Source organism: Chiloscyllium plagiosum, chromosome 30, assembly GCF_004010195.1.
Source record: "Chiloscyllium plagiosum isolate BGI_BamShark_2017 chromosome 30, ASM401019v2, whole genome shotgun sequence".
Taxonomy (NCBI): Eukaryota; Metazoa; Chordata; class Chondrichthyes; order Orectolobiformes; family Hemiscylliidae; genus Chiloscyllium; species Chiloscyllium plagiosum.
The window spans coordinates 2,869,793-2,885,904 of NC_057739.1; the positions used below are offsets into that span (position 1 = coordinate 2,869,793).

At 47.2% G+C, this 16,112-nt stretch overlaps 2 protein-coding genes across 5 annotated transcripts in view; one reads left to right on the forward strand and one right to left on the reverse strand.

The window, feature by feature from the left end:
* Window positions 1-9,755, forward strand: part of coq4 (coenzyme Q4 homolog (S. cerevisiae)) — an 18,707-nt gene extending 8,952 nt beyond the window's left edge. For both annotated transcript variants that reach the window (XM_043719813.1, XM_043719812.1), the window contains 3 exons: window positions 7,088-7,217; window positions 8,293-8,386; window positions 9,299-9,755. In XM_043719813.1, the coding sequence (XP_043575748.1) occupies window positions 7,088-7,217; window positions 8,293-8,386; window positions 9,299-9,461 (387 nt within the window). In that variant the 3' untranslated portion in view covers window positions 9,462-9,755. The remainder of the gene's footprint in view (window positions 1-7,087; window positions 7,218-8,292; window positions 8,387-9,298) is intronic.
* Window positions 9,756-10,166: 411 nt separating this feature from the next.
* Window positions 10,167-16,112, reverse strand: part of trub2 (TruB pseudouridine (psi) synthase family member 2) — a 13,266-nt gene continuing 7,320 nt past the window's right edge. For 2 of the 3 annotated variants that reach the window (XM_043719815.1, XM_043719814.1), the window contains 4 exons: window positions 13,253-13,334; window positions 12,538-12,610; window positions 11,469-11,605; window positions 10,167-10,714 (listed from right to left, as the gene is read on the reverse strand). In XM_043719815.1, the coding sequence (XP_043575750.1) occupies window positions 10,386-10,714; window positions 11,469-11,605; window positions 12,538-12,610; window positions 13,253-13,334 (621 nt within the window). In that variant the 3' untranslated portion in view covers window positions 10,167-10,385. The remainder of the gene's footprint in view (window positions 10,715-11,468; window positions 11,606-12,537; window positions 12,611-13,252; window positions 13,335-16,112) is intronic. The other variant, XR_006315977.1, reaches the window with a different exon arrangement.

Consider the following 16,112-nt stretch of genomic DNA (forward strand, 5'->3'; position numbering starts at 1 on the left):
GTAGAAGGGTGGGTTAGTAAATTTGCAGACGACACTAAGGTCGGTGGAGTTGTGGATAGTGATGAAGGATGTTGTAGGTTACAGAGAGACATAGAGCTAAAGAGCTGGGCTGAGAGGTGGCAACTGGAGTTTAATGCAGACAAGTATGAGGTGATTCACTTTGGTAATGCAAAGTACTGGGCTAATGGTAAGATTCTTGGTAGTGTAGATGAGCAGAGAGATCTCGGTGTCCAGGTACACAGATCCTTAAAAGTTGCGACCCAGGTTGACAGGGTTGTTAAGAAGGCATACAGTGTTTTGGCTTTTATTAATAGAGGGATCGAGTTCCAGAACAGTGGGGTTATGCTGCAGCTGTACAAGACTCTATTGCGGCTGCACTTGGAGTATTGTGTACAGTTCTGGTCACCGCATTATAAGAAGGATGTGGAAGCTTTGGAAAGGGTGCAGAGGAGATTTACTAGGATGTTGCCTGGTATGGAGGGAAGGTCTTACGAGGAAAGGCTGAGGGACTTGAGGCTGTTTTCGTTGGAGAGAAGAAGGTTCTTAATAGAGACCTATAAGATAATCAGAGTGTTGGACAGGGAGAGCCTTTTTCCAAGTATGGTGACGGCGAGCACGAGGGGGCATAGCTTTAAATTGAGGGGTGATAGATATAGGACAGATGTCAGAGGTAGTTTCTTTACTCAAGAGAGTAGTAAGGGTATGGAATGCTTTGCCTGCAACGGTAGTAGATTTGCCAACTTTAAGTACATTTAAGTCGTCATTGGACAAGCATATGGACGTACATGGAATAGTGTAGGTTAGATGGGCTTCAGATTGGTATGACAGGTCGGCGCAACATCGAGGGCCGAAGGGCCTGTACTGCGCTGTAATGTTCTATGTTCAAAGATCATGGGAGATTATAACTTTTATATCAACTGGAAAAGTCTGGTGGGCAAAGGTAATCCTGGACAAGGAGGTGACCGTGTTTTTCGGATTGTTTCTCAGACAGCACTTTCTGAAGCTGATCCTCCACCTAATGGCTGCCATGTGGAGGGAGAATAGTTACATAGTGAGGTATCAGGGCTCAGGCTCCCCAACAAGTCCCCTGTAGAGTCATCCCGACTAAAACAAGTCGAATTACCGAGAGGAAAGGAAGTCTTGTGTTTTGACCGCAACATTGAAGGTGCAAACATCTTAACAGCCAATGAAGTGTGGCCTTACAGCAGCTAATTTATACATGGCAAGATCCCACAAGCAACAGTTTAATAATGAGCAGTGTCTGTTTTAGTGCTACTAGCCCAACATCAGAAAACGACTGGGAATCTCCCATAGATCTTTCTGAAATGATTCGTGGATCATAGTCAGTCACCCAAGAGACGAGACAAGGAGTCCCTCAGCGCCGACCCTCCGACAGTGATAGAGAGCTGGCTGAATAAAGCAGAAGTCGAGAGTCATATCCTTCAGTCAAGCATTCTTTAACAACTTCATTTGCAGCCAGAGATTAGACTGTTCCAAGATGTGAACAGACCTGAAAGTGACAATGAGCACAGGTCAATTAATATATTTTCCAGCACAGATCAGAGGAACCAACCTCCCTCCCCACCCTCTTCACACACCTCACACTGAGAAGTAAACTCTGGAGAGCTTGACAAGATTTAAGAATGAATAAATTGGCTGGACTAGCTGGGTTACGTAAAGGAGTGCTGAGAGAAACTGAGAAAGTACTGGGAATTATATGAGAGTGTTGAGAGACTGGGGAAAGGTTGGGAATTATCTGGGAGTGCTCAGAGGGGCTGGGATTTATCTGGGTGAGTGCTGAGGGAGACTGGGGAAGTGATGCAATTTATTTGGTAGCTGAGAATTTTCATGGGAGTACTGACCGACTGGGAAAGAGCTGAGATTTATCTGGGAGTGCTGACAGAGACGAGGCAAGTGCTGGGGTTTATCTGGAGGGTACTGAGAGAGATTGGGGAGGAGTTGGGATTTATCTGGGAATGGGGAAGGTGCTGGGATTTATCTGTGAGTGCTGACATAGACTGGGGTAGTGATGGGATTTATGTGGGAGTGCTGAGAGAGACTGAGCAATATCTGGTATTTATCTGGGACAGCTCTGAGAAACTGAGATTAGTGTGGAATTAATGGAGGTTAACAGGGGAAGGATAATTTGTTGATCAAATCAAATAGGATAAAATGGGGACTGTTACAGAGCCCAGAGATCTGACTTTGATCCCTGTAAAGTAATGGAAGTGATGAGGAGTCAGTTTGAAGATGATTTCCGTCACTGTCACTCCGTTCCCGGCAGTCAGGCCGTATTACACTGAGGAAGGTGGGACCTGACCAACTCCTTTGTCCTCTGCTAGGGTGGAAGCAGACTGAGTGCATTTTAAAGCCCCTGCTGCAGTGGTCTGCTGAGGCAGTTCAGTACCAGAAGCTGCTTATTGAATTCCTGAGTTGTAACGATTCAACACAGCCAGCTCAGCATTTATTGTCTAGAGGGCAGGCAAGAGTGAACCACGTTGCTATGGGTCTGAGGTCACTTGTGGGCCAGACCAGATGGGGATGGCAGTTTCCTTCCCGAAAGGGCATTGGTGAGCCTGGGTGACATTAATGAGAGTGCCTTGTAGGTTTACAAGGATGTTAACCAAGAGTTGAATTGTGAGGGGAGATTCTATAAACGAGGATTGTATTTCGTGGAATTTAGAAAGTTATGGGGTGATTTAGAATAATTTAAGGCTAATTGATAATGTGGATATACACGGCTTCTGCAAGTTGAGGTGTCTGAGACTGGGAAGATAGCCTAGAAATTAAGATTTAAATTATAGACCTAAAGGGTTCCTTAACTTGGCTAAATAATATTTAGATCTGATATTTATACAATTTTGTTAAACAAAGGTAATAAGGGATGTGAAACAACTGCAGAGGCCTGGCGCTAAGTCACTGAGTAGGCTTAAATGTCGAGTGAATATGACAGGTAGGAGTGCCCTCCCTCATACACAGCATAGTGTGGACTCACTTACTCCTGTTTCTTTTTTAATTAATTTATTTTTCTAATAAACCTGTTCAGAGATGTTATTACACACCTCTGGAGCAGGTGTAACTCCTGATCGAGGGATAGGGACACTAGTACTGTGCCTTAAGAGGGCCCCAATTGCAGCTGGTATTCCCATGGGTCTCGCGTTGAAGTACCAAGTAGGCCTGAGGCTGCTTAGCCAAGGTCAGGCCAGACTGAGTATTTTATTTCAGACTAGTATGGCTGGAGGCAGTGTACTCCTGTTGTGCTGTGCTGTCCTTTACATGGATGTCCATGCTCTAGTTATATTAAGAGCAGCTAATACCAGGGATAACTGGGGAAAGATGAGGCTCCTTTTATAAGAACCTCTTGTGCAACGGTAGAGTCCCTGCCTTTAATGAAGAGGTAGAAAGTGAGGACTGCAGATGCTGGAGATGCAGAGTTGAGAGTGTGGTGCAGGAAAAGTGCAGCAGGTCAGGCAGCATCCGAGGAGCAGGAGAGTCGACGTTTCGGGCATAAACCCTTCATCAGGAATGAGGCTTGTGGGCCAAGGGGCCAAGAGATAAATGGGAGGAGGTTGGGGCTGGGGGGGAAGGTAGCTGGGAATGTGATAGGTAGATGAAGGTGGGGGAGAACGTGATAAGTTGGGGAGGAGGGTGGAGCAGGTAGATGGGAAAAATGATGGACAGGTCAGGAGGGCGGCGGCGCGGAATGAGGAAACTGGTGATCCTGTGTGGTTGCAGGGTCCCGAGGTGGAATATGAGCCATTATTCTTCCAGGCGCCAGGTGGTAAGGGCTTGGCAATGGACAAGCCCCAGGACCTGCATGTCCTTGGCGGAGTGCGAGGGGGAGTTGAAGTGTTCGGCCATGGGGCGCTGGGGTTGGTTGGTGCTACAGTAGGTAGATGAAGGTGAGGGAGAAGTGCAATAGGTAGATTTCCCTTCCCACATGGTCGACGATGCCCTCCACCGCATCTCCTCCACTTCCCGCACACCGCCCTGGAACCCCACTTCTTCCCTCCCAATGCAACAAGGACAGAAATGCCCCTGGTCCTCACCTTCCACCCCATCAATCTCCACATACATTGCATCATCCTCTGCCACTTCCACCAGACCCCACCACCCAGAGATATCTTTCCCTCCCCATCCCTATCAGCGTTCCAGAGAGACCATTCCCTCCGCGACTCCCTCGTCAGGTCCACACCCCCCACCAGCCCATACTCCACTCCCGGCACCTTCCCCAGCCACTGAAGGAAGTGCAAAACTGTGCCCACACCACGCCTCTCACCTCTGTCCAAGGACCGTTTCAGAGAATATCTCTGCACCAACCAACCCCACTCTGCCAAGGGCATGCAGGTCCCTCTGACCACCCGATACCTGGAGGAAGAATGCCAGTCCCAAGCCTCCAACTCGGCACCGCCCTCTGGGCCTGTCTATCGTCCTTCTCATCTATCCACTCGGACCTATCATCATCTCCTCCACCTTCACCTACCTATCACATTCCCAGCTACCTTCCCCCAACCCCACACCCTCCCATTTACCTCTCATTCCCCCCGCCCCACAAGCCTCATTCCTGATGAAGAGCTTATGCCTGAAACGTCGATTCTCCTGCTCCTCGGATGCTGTCTGACCTTTTCCAGCTCCACAGTCTCGACCTTATTCCAGAGGTGCTGGGTTCAAGTCCCACCTACCTTGTATCTGTAGGCAGGCTGATTAAAACAACCAGGAGGCCTGTTGTGTTGCATTGGTAGTGTCCGTGCCTCTGAGCCAGAAGGCCTGAGTCAAGTTTCAGAACATCCCTGAACAGGCTGATTAAAAGAACCAGGTCATTTGAGGTGACTGCCTGCCTCGGTACATTCCCACCTAGAGAGGGAGGATGTGGTGTTGATCAGGACGATTGAGGTCACCAGTGGGCACTACCAGGGGGTGGCTGCTGTATTCCCACCTATAGTGATACATTAATGTAAATTTTGAAATTTGAACATTTTGTTTTTTTAATCCCTTTATGTGTTACCTTGTAATTTGGTTTTATTAGTCATTAAATTTAGTATAAACTGGCAATTTCTCTTTAATGGGGTATTGCTTATTAATTTGGTTTATTAAAAACATAGATAATAATGATTGCAGAAGGCCATTTGACCCTTTATACCTACCTTGCCATTCACTATGATCGTTGCTGATTGTCCAACTCCGTATCCTGTTCCCAGTTTTTCCACAAACCCTTTGATCCCTTTAACTCCAAGAGCTATATCTAACTCTGTCTTGAATCCTTTCAATGTTTTGGCCTCAACCAGTTCCTGTGGCAGACAATTCCAGCGGCTCCCCACTGTCTGGGTGAAAACAGTTCTCCTCATCTCAGTCTGAAATGGTCGACCCCATATCTTAGTCTGTGAACCCTATTCCAGGACCCACCAGGAACGTCTATTCTGCATCTCCCCTGTCCAGTCCTGTTAGTGAGTGTAGTCCTAATCGATTCAGTCTCTTTTTATATGTAAGTCCTGCCATCCCAGGAAACTGCCTGGTAAAACCTTTGTTGCATTCGCTGTTTAGCAAGAACATCATTTCTCAGATAAGACTCAAAACTGAACACAATCTGGTCTCCCCAAGCGTCCTGTTTCACTACGGCAGGGGTATCCCTGTTTCTTTACTGGAATCCTCTCGCGATGAAGGCCAACATAACCATTTGCTTTCTTCACGTGCCGAATCTACATGCTGTCTCTGTGATTGGTGTACAAAGACACCCTCATTGCACTCCCCAGCCTTTCCAAACAATTGCTGTTCAATCGATAATCTGCCTTCCTGTTTTTTATACCTCCTTATATTTCATCTGCCAAGCATCTGCCCACTCACTCAACTTGTCCAAATTACACTGAAGAATCTGTGCACCTTCCTCACAGCTCTCCCAGAGTTGTGTTGTCTGTACGTGTTAGTTCTCTGATCTAAATCATTAATACAGATTGTGAACAGCTGCAGACCTGTGGTACTGGCTGCCACTCTGAGAAAGACTCATTTATTCCTATTCTGTCCGTATCAGTACAATACCCCAATCCCATGGCATTCATGCTAATCTGTTACATGGGATTTTGCTGAAAGTCCAAGTAAGCGATATTCCATTGATTTCCCGCATCAGCTCCACTATTTATATCCTTGTAAAATTTCAGTCAGTTGTTCAGGCAGATTTCCCTGTCATAAATCCGTGCTGACCCTGTTTTCCACAAATGCTCTGCTATTAAATCTTTTGTAACGGGCTTTAGTTTAAGAGCATAAACAGACTTTCTCTTTAAAGATGGCTCTATAGTTAACTAGTTAATGAGTTCGTTTGATTTAGTCAAGAGTATTAAAACCAGTTTGGGGAAGGTGGTGGAGTTAAATCGTAACATCACTGGACTAGAAATCCAGAAGCAAGCCTGATGGTGTGGGGAGACAGGTTCAAATCCCACCATGGCAGCTAGTCCTGTTTAGATTTGGGGCTACAGTGGTAGTGTCTCTACCTCTGAGCCAGAGCGACCCAGCTTCAAGCCCACCTGCTGCAGAGGTGAACTGGATGATACAGAAATAAGTACAGGTAAGTTAAATGGCAAGTGTCTTTTCCCAAAGGTGGAGGATTTCAAAACTAGGGGACATATTTTGAAGATAAGAGGAGAAAGATTTAAAACAGACATTGGGGCAATGTTTTACACCCGAGTGGTTTGTGTGTGAAATGAACTTCCACAGGGGGGGTTGCAGATGCAGGAAGTTACACCGTTTAAAAGACGTTTGGATAAGTACGTGAATAAGAAATGTGTGGAAGAATATGGGCAGAGTGAGACTAGTTTAGTGTGGGATTATGGTCTGTGTGGATGGATGCACCAAAGGGTTTGCTTCTGTGCTGTATGACAGTGTAAGAGCCAGCTGCCGCCTGCTTTGGGTGACTGCCTGGATGGGAACAGTACGCTGCACTGACCCTGAACTGGCTATTGTGAATAAACCCACGTGGAAGACACATTGGCTTCTGCCTCTTCCTCCACCAAGTTGATGTTTACCAGATTAACAGCTCACTGGTCTGCTTCCTCCTCAGTGAAGTGTCATCACACAGCTGTTCCTCCTTGCTTTACAGAAGGTCACTCCTGACAGCCGGATGCCTGTGAAGTTTGTTGATGATGAGGAACTTGCCTATGTGATTCAGCGTTACCGTGAAGTACATGACTTCATGCACACACTGCTGGGCATGCCCACAAACATTCTCGGTAAGTCGTATCACTGACCAATCTCTGCCTGTTCCTGCTAAGATTCTTCCCCCGGTTAATTGTGTGTGTAACTGCAACAAGACCCTCCTAGCCCCTGACCTTTTCACGCTTGTAATAGTTAGCAATTACAAATGTTAGATCATAAAATTGTACAAGTTGTCTATTTCTGTGTTGAAATGGCAACTCGGACTGATGGATTAAAAATTCCCTTTCTCTGCTGATTGCAAGGGTCCTCTGTGAACAACCAAAGCCAACCGATTGCAGAAAGTAATTCAATGATATATGATTAAAGGACTAATGAATTACCTCAAAGGTGCAATTTAATTTCAGGTTTGCAGGACCATACATACTGAGAATTATTATGCTTGTGCTAAACAAATGAGGTGCAGTGAAAGTCACCAACAAACTGATAGTGGAGGAAACAAGCTCCCACCTCGCAGACAAGAAGGGGAGGTCAACCGGCAGCAATGAGAGCAAAATACGTTGCAAACGGCACCCAGGAAATGTCTCCGATAACCATACGCCAACAGGAAGATAGAAGCAAGATCCAAACAGATCAGACTGAGAGGGGCAGTATTAGGAGACTAACAGGAGGTTGAACAGGCTGGGGCTGTTTTCCCTCGAGTGTTGGAGGCTGAGGGGTGACCTTATAAAGGTTTATAAAATCATGAGGTGCATAGATAGGATAAATAGACCAAGTCTTTTCTCTGGGGTCGGGGAGTCCAGAACTAGAGGGCATAGGTTTAGGGTGAGAGGGGAAAGATATAAAAGAGACCTAAGGTTCAGCCTGTAGATTGTGATCACCCTGCCAGCGTTGATCTGGAAATGAATATCAGACTGCATCAGCAGGGATGCAGCGTCAGAAACATTTCACCTTCTCTACCTGTTCAGGGAGCGTTGGGTTGGGCTGGCCACCAAGCGGGAAAGATGGACTTTATTCTGATGTACCATCAAGCACTAGAGTGTAAAATAGACACCCTAGCGGCTTCTGGATGAGGTGCTGGGCTGTACGCCTACTGTGTGACCCGTTGCTATTCTTTCCTCTACTGATCCTGTGTCTCACTGTATTTATCAGGTGAGGTTGCAGTCAAGTGGTTTGAGGCACTGCAGACTGGTCTGCCTATGTGTATTCTGGGAGCTATGTTTGGTCCTCTCCACCTGTCTGCCAGGTGAGTATTGTTACTTTGTGAGAAACTGTTTTGAGTTCAGACTGAGTTTGAGCCATCCTGTGTCTCGGCAGGGTAGGTCTGGTCATTGATATCATCCTGGTCACATCCTGCTGAGGTACCACATGGTTTTACCTTAAGAAGCCCTTTCACCTTTGGCTTTGTAGTTACAGAGTTCAGTTCCTAACTCTGAACTCAAGAGCACCAGGATACTTTGTGCTGGTGATCATTACATTAAGCGACTTCCATTAGCTGTTCAAGTCAAACACATTGACTTGTGACTGGAGTATGTACATACCAGATTAGGGAAAGCTCCTCAAAAGGATGCTACTGAACCATCAGCTTTTCATTTCCAGATTTAGATTCTGCATCTGAGCTCTCAATCTCTGCTGGATTATTCATACAATGTAAAATCACTATCCTGTCTAAAACCCTCTGCCTGAGGGGCAGTGACACTGCCTATGGGAGGCCAGACCAGAGTCTGTTTGCCCCCTGTAACAACACTGTGGGCGGCACAGTGGTTAGCACTGCTGCCTCACAGCGCCAGAGACCTGGGTTCAATTCCTGCCTCAGGCGACTGACTGTGGAGTTTGCACGTTCTCCCCGTGTCTGCGTGGGTTTCCTCCGGGTGCTCCGGTTTCCTCCCGCAGTCCAAAGATGTGCAGGTCAGGTGAATTGGCCACGCTAAATTGCCCGTAGTGTTAGGTGAAGGGGTAAATGTAGGGGAATGGGTCTGTGTAGGTTACGCTTCGGTGGGTCGGTGTGGACTTGTTGGGCCGAAGGGCCTGTTTCCACACTGTAGGGAATCTAATCTAATGGTGTAAAGCCTCAGTCCCTGTAGGACTGGGAGAATGGGCAGACGCTCCCTCACTCATTTAACTGCTGCAAACTTAAACATTCTTGTCTCCCTTACAGGAATATCCAGGTTTTAGTAACAGACTTAATCCCGTGGGCTGTACGGTGCGGCAGGACAGCTCAGTGTATGATGAACTTCCACTATGAGAATCGATGGGAACAGAGTCTCGAATCACTCAGAGAAGAGATTGGGATATTACCCTGTCCCACTGTTCAATCATAACATTGACGTGTTAGGAACACAGGAGTGAATTTAATTGTGTGGAGACAGCCTTATGATACCCTAAACTCCAGACATCATCGAAGGAGAAGTCATTGAGCAGAGGTGACTGACCATGAGGTGGGGACTGACCCCTTCCATCCCAGCCCACGTATTCAGGTCTAACACCTTCCAGAAACAGTGTAGACTCATGACGGTGCGGTGACCCGGTCCCAGTCTTGGGCTTGTTTTGGACTTAGAATAAGGATAATTAATAAATACAAGGGTAGGCCTCAAGCCTACGCTGCCATCCTAAGATTGACATTGATTTGTGTTCCTAATTCCACATCCCCATCCACCTGAGCTAAAGGGGTGAAGGTGGTGAAAACAAAATATCCCCATTGCTATCTTAAAGACTGCTGCCAGCCCAGTTACATGGGTATAGCTCACTGCTGGTTCCCAAACAATAACATTGGTGGCTCAGTGGTTAGCTGCCTCAGAGCGTCAAGGACCCAAGTTCGATTCCAGCTTTGGATGACTGCATGGGTTTCCTCCCACAGTCCAAGATATGCAGGTTCGGTGAATTGGGCATGTGTAGGTTAGATGCATTAGTCAGGGGTAAATGTAGAGTTATAGGGTCTGGGTGGGATACTCTTCAGAGGCTGGGTGTAGACTTGTTGGGCCAAATGGCCTGTTTCCACACTTCAGGGATTCTGATTTTTCTGCTGCTCCCAGTATTGGCTCCTGACTGCCATCTGCAGGGTTTCCTGCATGTTGTCAGGGCCTCTCTCTTTATTCCTTCAACATTAGTATTCACAGGATTACATTATGGGAAAAAAAAACCAAGTGTTTCAAAACACTGTCCTGGAATATGGTTCCTGCAGTTCCCAAAATGAACACTGTGCATGCTGCAATCTCAGAGGGAGCTCTGTGTCAACGTTCCCCAGTTCAGTCCCTCACTGCTGTGGGTCCCAGACAGTGAGTTCCTTTCTCTAGGCCCCTGGCTTTGACCCCTGTGCACGTGCCTTCCTCAGAGGAGGCCGAGAGCCTCCAGCTGTTCTCTCGCAGCTTGCCTTTCACTTTCAGTCGGCTGGCCTGGACAGCAGCCAGTATACTCGGCAGGTCCCACTGCGTCCTGATTAACGTATTGTCCACTGTGAAAATCCCATCCCGCGTGCGGCGAACGTGGGTACACACTGCTGATGACCTCAGCTCCAAACCGATCTCATGGACAAGCTTCCGCAGGTACTGCTGGGTCTCATGGAGACACTGGATCTCTGAGGAGAAAGGAGAATGTTCATCAACAGGAGTTGGATATCGTCAGGGTACCACTGCAAGCTGATGTAATTTTGGATTATGTCACTGTGGGGCAGCAGCGTATTGAGGAGGATTGATTCTTGCCCTCTCCTTGTTTCCCCCCTCCTCCAGTAATAAGTTGTTGACTTCACACTGACTATCTGGAACTGTTTCACTGTCCTGAAGCTCTGACGTGTGCAGGAGACACAGGGGGAGGTAGAGATTTGGGAAGACAAGTGCTCAAATGCAAATAGGAGTAGCCATGATGAAAGGCAAGGGTGAACAGGAGGTGACAAAGAGAAATGAGTGAGAGTGGTCCTGGGGTCAGAACAGCAGCCACTGTGTGCGCTCACACATATACATACAGACATATGCCAACAGGAAATAAACTGGAGACAACAGGAGGGGGTCAAGATGTGTTGTAATAAAACAATGTCGCTGTTTATATGGTGGAAGCAGCAAGGTCAGGCTGAGTATGTGCTGACACGATCAGACAGTCTGGGACAAGATGGGGGAGTGTGTCAGGAGAAGGGCAGGTAGGGTTGCCAGCAGAGGGCGTGGACCTGCCTGTGCAGTGTTGGGGAATGGGCTCTGAAACTCTTGGAGATGAAGCTTGTGCTGACAGCTCACTGCTGAAGAATGGACTCGATCCATAATCAGGGAGTGAGGAGCACAGAGGACATCAGGACCCCCCCTCACTCTATGGTGTGTTTCAGAAGGTACAGACGTACATACCTAGCGTGAAGCTTGGAGGGGAGAAGTGTACACACCGAATAGCGGTAATGATTGGAGGGGATTTATTCATGGGCCGTAACAGCCCCCGGGACGCAAGCTCATAGGCCTCCTGGCTTTTCAAATCAACATCTGAATACCTGGAACAAAGAACAGTGTTACTGAGATTATAGAACATGGTTAATCCAGCCAGCTCAGTATACTTCCACACTGGCACCCATACCCTCTATCAGCCTCACCAGGAACCAACCACAGTGTCTACTACCTCCTACACTTGCATACCCTGCCAAGGTTAACATGGGGGTCAGCACGTTGGGTTGGGTTGGGTGTTGATGCTGCTGAGTGGGGGTCTACCTACATCCCCAAAGACTGCAGCAATTCACAAGGCAGCCCACCCACACTTCCTTCAGCAGCAACTCGGGATGGGTAGCAACACCTACATCCCACATACGAATAAAATATTCACACTTATCCATGGGGCCCACAGCTTTACATCCAGTGCTATATCAGCCAGACTGTGGGGAAGGGTGCGCGACCCTGGATAACCTGGGCTGGGTGGGGAGGGGACAGATAAATAATAAGTCTGTACAATGGCCCTGACATAGAACAGGGCCTATCCCAGCCCCAGATTCAGGGAAAATACGAGCACAGCTTCAGTGAAATGGCGAGATGCGGACACTGCTGTGCTTCTAGCAGAAGGGACGTTCTCATCGCTCGCTGACAGAGGACTTTGACAGGGTAAATCAGCAGAAAGTGCTTCCACTCACACCGAGGTAAGCAGTCACCAGGGAGAACAGGTCGAAGGTGACAATCCTTTGATGCAGTGAGCTGGAATGCACTGTCAGGAGGAGGAATTTGACAAGCTACAAGGAGTGAGCTGGGGAACTGGGCTACTGATCGCTTTCATTGAGCTCGCACCAGCCCAATAAGCCATTCTGTTTCAATGATTCTGGTTAGGAGGATTTCCTTCACTGTGGGTGGGATAGATGATCACTTGGGCTTCTCGGTGAAAGCCCAGTGAGGGGCTGATCACACAACTCTCCCTCACTACATCCCGAGCTCTCGTACATACGTTAGCAGTGCTCGCTGGTGGCTGCCCTGGACCACGGCGATGATACGCTCCAGCCTGTCCTGTGTGATGTGATCTGCAACACAACATCATCCATTCAGTTCAGACAAAAGCAGAGGCTCCCACAGAGTAACATCAGCTGCACACGCTATCCCAGGAATACCGCAATGCTAGGAGCTCTGTCTCCCGAGGAATAAGGAGCCAGGCAGGATTGAGAAGGAGTTCCAGTGTCCACCATGAGCCTGGGACAGGCTGCAGGGAGCTCAGCCCATGGCAGCCGGATTACTGCCTGGTGACTGTTTCTCATCTGACGTGCCACAGGAAGTAAACGTGACCTCGATCAGACACACCATCCCAAATTAAATCATTCAAAATCCAGAACAGTGGCACAGCCACAGAACAGTTCCAAAATGAGAACAGATGAAAAGGCAAAGTGAACGTTAAGGGACAGAGGAATCAAGATTGAGACTGACTGGTATAAACAGGACAATCGGCAGGATTCGGGAGGGGAAGATGATCAAGGGACATGGGGGTATGGGACTAACGAGTTGTAAACAGGCTACTGGGATGATCTGTAGCTTAGAGTCGTTCGTGAATGCGAGAGAAGTGAGCCCAGTATTCATGCATCTCCTGGCTGCTTCTAAACACATGGTTGATTCAGGAAACTCAGGCCCACCGACTCTCTCCTGCTGAGTTGGCACACAGTGCTAGTTCTTACCATAAGTTGTTCTCTCAATCACTCTGCCTGTGTTTGAGAAGTCCTCAGTTGCTGTTCCAAAGCTGCCTTTCACAATGTATTCCTGAAAAATCAAAACCAGCCCTATAACGTGTGTCACTGGGCAAAGGGCTCAAACTCCAATGGGGGCTCATTTAGCAAAAAGTAAATAACAAACACACAAAATTAGAGAAGGGGTGACAAAATATTAGAATGCAAATACGACAAGTAATTACAAAAGCACATAGCTTTGATCTTTATGTCGTCGTTGTCTACAGGAATAGTGCCAGAAGACTGGAGGAGAGCAAATGCTGTCCCCTTGTTCAAGAAGGGGAGTAGATAGTTATAAACCAGTGAGCCTGACTTCGGTTGTGGGTTAAGTGTTGGAAAGGATTAGAAGAGTTAGGATCTATAATCATCTAGAAAGGAATAAGTTGAATAGGGACAGTCAACACGGTTTTGTGAAGAGTAGGGTATGCCCCTCAAACCTTATTGAGTTCTTTGAGATGATGACCAAACAGGTGGATGAGGGTAAAGTGGTCGATGTGGTGCATATCGATTTCAGTAAGGCATTTGATAAGTTTCTCCACGGTAAGTTATTGCACAAAATATAAAGGCATGGGATTGAGGGTGATTTAGCGGTTTGGATCAGAAGTTGGCGAGATGAAAGAAGACAGAGGGTGGTGGTTGATGGGAAATGTTCATCCTGGAGTTACTAGTGGTATACCACAAGGATTTTCTTGGGGCCACTGCTGTTTGTCATTTTCATAAATGACCTGGATGAGGGTGTAGAAGGATGGGTTAGTAAATTTGTGGATGACACTAACGTCGGTGAAATTGTGGATAGTGCGGAAGGATATTGTAGGTTACAGAGGGAAATAAATAAACTACAGAGCTGGGCTGAGAGATGGCAAGTGGAATTTAATGCAGAAAAGTGTGAGGTGATTCACTTTGGGAGGAGTAACAGGAATATAGAGTACTGGGCTAATGGTAAGATTCTTGGTAATGTAGACGAGCAGAGAGATCTCGGTGTCCATGTACATAGATCCCTGAAAGTTGCCACCCAGGTTGATAGAGTTGTTAAGACGACATAAAGTGCGTTAGCTTTTATTGGTAGAGGGATTGAGTTTTGGAGCCACAAGGTCATGCTGCAGCTGTACAAGACTCTGGTGCGGCCGCACTTGGAATATTGTGTACAGTTCTGGTCGCTGCATTATAGGAAGAACGTGGAAACATTGGAAAAGGTGCAGAGATTTATCAGGATGTTGCCTGGTATGAGGAAAGTTTTTATGAGGAAAGACTGAGGGCTTGAGGCTGTTTTCGTTAGAAGGTTAAGAGATGACTTAAGAGAGACATACAAGATAATCAGAAGGTTAGACAGGGTGGACAGTGAGAGCCTTTTTCCTCAGATGGTGATGGCGAGCACGAGGGAATACAGCTTTAAATTGCGGGGTGATAGATATAGGACAGATGTCAGAGGTAGTTTCTTTACTCAGAGTAGCTAAGGCGTGGAATTCCCTGTCTGCAACAGTGGTAGACTCGCCAACATTAACGGCATTTAAATGGGCATTGGATAAACATACGGATGAGAATGGAATAGTGTAGGTTAGATGGGCTTCAGGTTGGTTCCACAGGTCGGCCCAACATCGAGGGCCGAACCGTGCTGTAATGTTCGATGAAAAGCGGACTCTGGTGCAAGGGGAATTGAACACAAAACTAGAGAAGTCTTCCCAGAGTTGTACAGGGATTGGTGAGACCTCATTTAGAGTAGTGGGTACAGTTTTGTCAAGGAGGGAGAAACGTGTCGGATACAGTTTTGAAACGGTAGCCTTGGCTGATTTCTGAGATGTAGGGGTGACCTTAGAAGGAAAGAGTGAGCAGGTTGGACCATCCTTATTGGGGTTTCGAAAACTGGGAGGGGATCCAGAGACAGGAACAAAGGGGCTGTTTCCCCCTGGGCTGGGGAATCTAGAACAGGGGAACAATCTTAGGAGAAGGGGCCAATCCTTTCAGACTGAGGTGAGGTCAAAGAACTTTACTCAAAGGGTGGCAAATCTTTTGAGTTCTTTCACCAGAGAGTTGTGGATGCTCACTCTCAGCAACTCTCTCTGATACCTTTTCAAAAACCGCAAGCGAGTTTATCAAATATAATTTGTCCCTAACCCTGTGCTGACTCCCATTATTGACACTGCATTTGTCCGTATAAAGTCAGGGAGATGTACAGCACAGAAACAGATCCTTCAGTCCAACTCATCCATGCCGACCAGATATCCAAAATTAATCCAGTCCCATTTGCCAGCACCTGGTCCATATCCCTCCAAATCCTTCCTATTCATATACCCATCCAAGTGCTTCTTAAATGCTGTAACTGTACCAGCCTATTCCATTCACGTACCACCCTCTGCGTGAAAAAGTTGCTCCTTAAATAACTTAACCACTTCCTCTGGCAGCTCATTCCATACACGTACCACCCTCTGTGTGAAAAAGTTGCTCCTTAAATAACTTAAAATTTTCCCCTCTCACCTTAGACCTACACTCTCTAGTTCTGGACTCCCCCACCCCAGGGAAAAGACTGTCTATTTACCCTATCCATGCCCCTTATGATTTTATAAACCTCTATAATGTCACCCCCCAGCCTCCGACGCTCCAGGGAAAACAGCCCCAGCCTGTTCAGCCTCTCCCTATAGCTCAAATCCTCCAATCCTTGTAAATCTTTTCTGAACCGTTTCAAGTTTCACATCATCTTTCTGATAGGAAGGAGACCAGAATTGCACGCAATACTCCAACACTGGCCTAACCAATGTCCTGTACAGCCGCAACATGACCTCCCAACTCCTGTACTCAATACTCTGACCAATAAAGG